The sequence below is a fragment of the Vollenhovia emeryi genome, unplaced genomic scaffold, assembly GCF_000949405.1.
Source record: "Vollenhovia emeryi isolate VEMERY1.0 unplaced genomic scaffold, V.emery_V1.0 DF939123.1, whole genome shotgun sequence".
In the NCBI taxonomy this organism is placed as follows: domain Eukaryota; kingdom Metazoa; phylum Arthropoda; class Insecta; order Hymenoptera; family Formicidae; genus Vollenhovia; species Vollenhovia emeryi.
The window spans coordinates 2,476,889-2,483,341 of record NW_011967243.1 but is presented as its reverse complement, the minus strand read 5'-3'; the positions used below and the strand labels follow the sequence as shown (position 1 = coordinate 2,483,341).

The window sequence follows — 6,453 nt, the reverse complement described above, 5'->3', positions numbered from 1 at the left end:
TGTACGGTGAGTCACTGGCGAAAAAGGAGATTCTGCGCACGGCGAAAGCAATAAAACCGATATAATTTCGTCCAGCTAAAATTTTGACGTGTTAGATCCGCGAAATTAACTTCTCGTGCCGATAAACGCGATCCTTGTCACTTTTTTTTTATTGCGTGTTTATTCTCTCGCTGAATTTAGAAATATACGATTCCACCACATTTCTTAATTACTGCTAGATATTGAAAAGAAACATTTCTCCAAGCGCAATTTAAAAATAATAAAATGGCATATATTTTTACTTTCAATCATTTCCATTTTTTATCATTTTATTATTTTTAAATTGCGCTTGGAGAAATGTTTCTTTTCAATATCTAGCAGTAATTAAGAAATGTGGTGGAATCGTATATTTCTAAATTCAGCGAGAGAATAAACACGCAATAAAAGAAAAATGACAAGGATCGCGTTTATCGGCACGAGAAGTTAACAGTGTACAATAAATAATTATACACATATATAATTATTACATATGTGTAGAAATAAGTAGAATTTTGTTTAACGTATTCAAATTTATGGAAGTAAATGTGTGTTAACGATCCTCATTCGTTTTTAACAGCGGAAGTGGAAACTCACGAAAATATACCGACACTTCAGTCCTCGATTTTTCGGCGAAAAATAAGCTGAGCAGACGAGCATCTTTGCGCCTGACGTTTCTAGCAACCACACGGTATCTACAATTTTTCTGTAACGAGATGAATTACGGAAATCCTATTAGTGGACATCGAGAGCTGCTCTTCACTCACAAGTCACATCGGTCGCAGCTTAATTTTATCAGAGAGGAGCTTACTTTCGCTTTCAACAGTTTTTTCATCCGAGGTTAAACTTTCATCCTTATTTGTTTTAATGTTTTAACTACAAAATGTTAGTTGAAAAATTTTGATTTAACATCAGTTAACAAATAATTAATCGCAATGATACACAATTAATCTCGATTTTATTCACATAACATTTTGTTCCACGAAATACGTTGTAACGGCATTTCGCCGCTCACTATTTCGAAACACAGTATGCTCTATTTGCTTATCTAGCGGATAATTAATTATTGATGGTAATTTTCTGTCTCGAAGCCCGTAATAAATTACATTTTTCACCGAGTGCATCGGACGCGATAAGAGCCATCGGCCATCTCTACCGCGTTTTCCAAAAAGTATATTACTCGGACATAACCAGTTTATCGTATACATAATACACCATTTCTATATTCATTCCGTGTAGTTTCCGCAGAAGATCGCGGAGCGTATTACTCGCATTAATTAGTTTGTCAAACTTCCCCGTTCTTCGCGAAAAACACGCGCGAGATATATCGTGCAAATTAATTGAAAATTAATTATTTTTACAAAAGAAAAAAAACATCGCCACTGGCTTCACTCCTGTCGAAAAGGAGGGGCGAAATTCGGTAATTTCTGGTAGGTTTTTCCTTCTGTAATATTGAGTAACTTAAGAAATGAAATTTCGCCCAGTTCTAGTCAAATAATATCACAATACTTGTCTGTAATTTATCACCGGCGAAGAAAATGTCAATCGCGTATATAAGAAATGCTTTCGCGTCACTTAGGGCGATAATACAAGTTTGCCTGTATGTAATAAGCTCCGATATCGCAAGACAGGTGCCACGAAAAGATGCGGTCGTAAAATCAATTTTTTATATGTACGACAAATGTAGAAAGGAATCGCTCATATTTAATTTCTCGCAATAAGTCTATAACTTTCGGTATAGTTTATGCTCCAGTGGGAGAAAACGAACGCAGGCATAATTCCGGTGACCGACCGACCCGCACGACTGTCGCAGCGCGGAATGATCACGCGTACTCGGATTAGTGACCTTCTTTACGCCGTCCGCCGTACACCGAGCGTTCGATTCCGAGAAGTGACGTAGCGCGTCGCGTACCGACCGCGTGATCACTCCAGAAGCGATGTTATTTTCGTCGCGTGCGCGTTGACTTTTCAATTGTTCGAAATTTTACATACATTCGAAATTTTACAGACATTTCGCGCAATTCCGACGGCCGTGTTATCCGCGGCGAGCAGTTCGAAGAGGTGTCTGGTCAGCGCCAAGTGGCGGCGACTCCGTCGCTGCTCTCCCGAGTGCTCGGGGAACGTTTGAAAACGCGGTCGGACGCGTGGACGCGGAGAGGATGTCGTCGTCGCCGTCGCCGTCGCCGTCGCCGAGCTGGGTGTGATCGCGGGCGATGCCACGGCGGTCGTCCGAGTGTAACGTCGCGTAAAATGAGACGGTATGTCCCATTCGACGCGACTTCTTAGCGGGCTGCTCGTCCTCCTTCCGGCGATCGCGCTCTGCGATGCCGCGGACACGTACGAGATTGACTGCAACAACCTGCGTATGGGTCAGTACATCTGTCCCCATCCGGATTATGATTTCATAGACCCGAAGACGCAGCAGCCGCGCGGCTGCACCAAGGAGAACAAGGCCAAAGGTAGGCGTCCCTAACCTCTATCTCGCCCTCCGCTGCGGTGGGCTCGTTTTCTGTTGTCACGCTGGCGAACTAGCTCAGTCTAATTTATTGCACCAGTTGACCAGCGCGGCGACAGAAAACGGAGCCTTGTATCTCTCGCGCTCGTACGTTTTTTCGGAAAAGAAAACGAGGCAGGCGCGAAATCTTTCCGTCCTCCGAGAGTGGTAAAGCGTCGGACGGTTAGCGACGTTGCTCTCGCGTTCCCTCGTTCGTCGAGTTTCGCGTTACGCTGCGAGCGTTGCCAGCGAGTTCCCGGAATTGCCATTCTGACGAAACTAAATGTAGATTTCTGTCCTTGCCAGTGCTCTGTCTTGCTGCCGACGGCCTCGTCTGCATAGAAACGAAGAACAACACATTCAAGAAGGATATACCCTGCAAGTGGACGTAAGTACGATTCCCGGGGGCGTCTTACGCCCGTTTCCATCAATGCGGATCGGCTTTGATCTCCGTTCACTTTGTATCGGTCTCAGGCCGCGTTGCCGGAAAATCTATAGTACATGTGATGTAAACTGCAGAGTCCTGGTGCCAGTTGGTCGACAAGTTAATTCGCATTGATAGAAACGGACGTGTGACGAGCGCAAATGAAACGCCCAGGGTTTATTGCAGGATCTCTGGACCCTCACGCTTTGGAATTGTTGCTTTTAGAAATGGATACTCCTTCGAGACGTCGTTACTGCTGTCAATGTTCCTCGGTATGTTTGGCGCGGACCGATTTTACCTCGGGTATCCCGCCCTGGGTCTGCTCAAGCTGAGCACACTGGGGTTCCTCTTCCTCGGCCAGTTCATCGACGTGATTCTGATAGCCACGCAAATTGTAGGGCCGGCGGACGGCTCGTACTACGTGATGCCATATTACGGTGCCGGGATTAACATCATAAGGAGCAACAATTTTACATACAGAGTGCCACAGTACGATTGCTGAGAATGGAACAGCACGCCCGAACTGCAGAAATGACGTCTCGTCTAAAGAAAAGAAAGATACAATTGTATTATATAGCTTCTGCTTCTGTCGCGAGCAACGATGTATAAATTCTGGAGTGGAGTCCTATTTCGTTATATATATGTATAGTTAAATATGCAATATCAATCTCTGTGTGCTCTTCTAACAGATAAGCCAAACGTTAACTTGTAGATATTCATCTCTCAACGAAGAACACTGTGTGTATATAAAGGTTTACTATCGACTTACGTATTGCAATTAATATATAATTAAATTATGTCAATTGATACAGTTAAATAATAAACTCTGTTTTTCTTATTTCTAAGATTCCCTGTCGTTCATTATGTCCCGTAGTTACAGTCAGAATTGGTCTCTGCACGCAAATATCGGGACTCGCCGAGTGCCACAGGTATGACTCAATCGGCCTTGAACGATTTATCGCGAAACTGTAAGCTTATACCGTCGCAATGTCAATGCACCGACGTAATTCGATTGTGCGATCCAGCAATTGGTCGCAATCTCGCGTTCCTCTGATATAAGCGCCGGAGTAAGAAGCGTTTGTTATCGCCACTGCCGTTAATCCTTATTTTCACGCGGGCAGCTCGTTAAAAGCGTCTCGCGCACGAACACCGCGCGTTCTCGGAAATCCTGAGACGATGCCGACCGAGGATGCATCACGTTGCCACTTGGTATTCAACCGGCACGTTTCCGATATGAAAATATATAAATCTGGCCCACCTTTCCCGACGAGAGCTCTTTAAGGATCGCCCTCCGGAGAGCTGTCGTCTCACGATTGAACGGACGGGTGCTATTCATCAAATCGGCATTCCGGACGACGCGTTGAGTAGACGAGCCGCTTCGCACGATGACTCCAACCGTGAAGACTCTACCTCGGCTCTTACCGCTCGGAGTCTTGCTATTAATTGTAGTAGTATATCGCACGTCGAACAATTCTGGAGTAAGCAGTTTCATCACTACAGTACAAATCTGTAGAGGAAAGTCCTCTATTACGAGACAGCGGGATTTCTACTAAATTAATAGGCAACGTCCGTTGGTTCCATCATGAATTCATTGCCCTTGGAGAGAGATCTGTTTAGCGGAAAGTTCATTGTTAGATCGTGTAATCGCCGCGAAAACAGTTTGTGATTGAATTCAGATGTTGAAAACCTGCTGTCTCATATTAGAAGCCTATATCATAATAGGGGACTTTCCTCTTTAATTTTTAAGAACGAAATAAAGCTGGAGATTGCGACGGGAATTTGTAAACTTAAGCGGATTGAAATTTCGAAGTGCGTACATTAAAGAAAAGACTAAATATAGTCTTTTATTACATATATCTAACGTTTACTTTTCAAATGATAAGATGTTCCATTTATCAGGCATCGTATTCGCTCTGCGATGTATTAATCTTTATATCAAGCGAATGACTTTTGCAGTACGCTGATAACGCAGACGAAAACGCTGCGGGACTGCAGGTGATCCGGCGTCGACGAACAATTGGGCCCGCTTCTATATATTACTGCAAGTTCAATCAGTACTACGATCAGGAGGAGGGACGTTGCCTGGGCGTGCCAGGAGGCGGCAAGGTGGTTCACGTTGAAAACAGACGGTCGTGCGGCGTGAACGTCCTGAGGCCGCATTGCAAAAGCCCCCTGTACTATCACATCTGCAAGCGCGACAAATCGATCCTGGCGCAGTGTGCGAACAGGCAGATCTTCGACAATCGTCTGCAACGATGCGCCTATTACGACCCGAGCAAATTAACTCCCAGCGTTATTCCACCGGACAGCTACATGTATTACGATCACGTCAGAGTGCCAGGTTGCACAATGTCCGGCCGGTTCCCCGTGCTCGGCCACTGTTCTATGTTTTACACGTGCGACACAAACGGACATCGTTTCTACCAGAGTGTCTTCAAGTGTCCACAGAACACTGGGTACCTGGTGGACAGAGGGGTCTGCAACGTTGCGCTAAACTGCCCGAACGACAACTCGGTGGATGCGGTCTGCGTTCCGAACGCGCCGGGCGAGAGTGTGGAATCTCTCAGTCTTGACGAAGCTGCAGGGAGAAGTGTGGACGAAACCCCTGAAATATTCGAAGAAGGAAAAGCCGGCGCGGACGACCCTGTTGTAGAACGCGAGAAAGATTCCAAGATCCTAGATGTTGTCGTGACTACTCCTGGAAGTATAATAGATACACAGTTAGAGAATAATTATAACGATAATGACAGAAATACGGATGTGTCGAGTAATAACGAAAACTTGTCAGAGTCGGTCAAACAAGTTTCAGTTCCCGACGGCGTTGATGAAGAAATAGTGCACAGCCAAGTTCCGAATCTGCCTGAGATCGTGCAAGGAGCTTCTGACGAGAGACGAAACGAGGAGACCGGACCGTCGCCACCGACTACGGAACTCGATGATGTGCCGCATTCTATCACGACTTCTACGACCTCAACCGAACCGGAGTATCGTACAAATGCTGACGTTGGCAGTGAGACAATTGACACTGCACCATTTCCTGAAAGTCAGGATGTAACTACAGAATCGCATGCAAATATCGGGGACAGCGCAATACCGTTATCGAATTTCAACGCCGAGCCGACTAATCCGGTATCAACAATGAGTAATGCACCAGAATCTTCTTCAATACGTGATGTATTACCAAATATGGATGAGATAATACAAGGTGAGACAACAGAACAATATAAGAACAATGAAGACGGAACTTCGACGTTATCAAATTTCAATACAGACTCGGTTAATTTATATTCAGCACCAACAGTGAGTGATGCATCAGAATCTTCTCCGATAAGTGATCTATCACCAAATATAGATGACAAGATGCAAAATGCAGCTACGGAACAGTATGGAAATAACGAAGACAGTACCGCGATTCCACAGAATATCAATACAGACTCAAATGATTCCTATGCGACACCAACAGTAAGTGATATACCAGAATCCTCTCCAAGCGATGTATCACCAAATATAGGTGAACATA

At 44.8% G+C, this 6,453-nt stretch overlaps 2 protein-coding genes across 2 annotated transcripts in view; both read left to right on the top strand.

Moving 5' to 3' along the window:
• Positions 1 to 2,026: 2,026 nt before the first annotated feature.
• LOC105569686 (TM2 domain-containing protein CG10795) lies at positions 2,027 to 3,757 on the top strand. Its single transcript, XM_012026346.1, has 3 exons — positions 2,027 to 2,474; positions 2,816 to 2,897; positions 3,159 to 3,757. The coding sequence occupies exons 1-3, from the start codon at positions 2,276 to 2,278 to the stop codon at positions 3,433 to 3,435; spliced, it is 558 nt and encodes a 185-aa protein (XP_011881736.1). The 5' UTR covers positions 2,027 to 2,275; the 3' UTR covers positions 3,436 to 3,757.
• A 274-nt stretch (positions 3,758 to 4,031) lies between these two features.
• The window catches only part of LOC105569681 (flocculation protein FLO11-like), a 7,767-nt gene continuing 5,345 nt past the window's right edge, over positions 4,032 to 6,453 (top strand). The window contains exons 1-2 of the mRNA XM_012026330.1: positions 4,032 to 4,411; positions 4,890 to 6,342. Of these exons, the coding sequence (XP_011881720.1) occupies positions 4,319 to 4,411; positions 4,890 to 6,342 (1,546 nt within the window). The 5' untranslated portion in view covers positions 4,032 to 4,318. The remainder of the gene's footprint in view (positions 4,412 to 4,889; positions 6,343 to 6,453) is intronic.

Bases quoted from the DNA above. Each gene is read 5' to 3' on its own strand.
- LOC105569686 (XM_012026346.1), top strand. From the start codon at position 2,276: ATGTCCCATTCGACGCGACTTCTTAGCGGGCTGCTCGTCCTCCTTCCG. The intron at 2,475-2,815 runs GTAGGCGTCCCT...TGTCCTTGCCAG, and splicing joins CAAGGAGAACAAGGCCAAAG to TGCTCTGTCTTGCTGCCGAC. The intron at 2,898-3,158 runs GTAAGTACGATT...TGTTGCTTTTAG, and splicing joins GATATACCCTGCAAGTGGAC to AAATGGATACTCCTTCGAGA.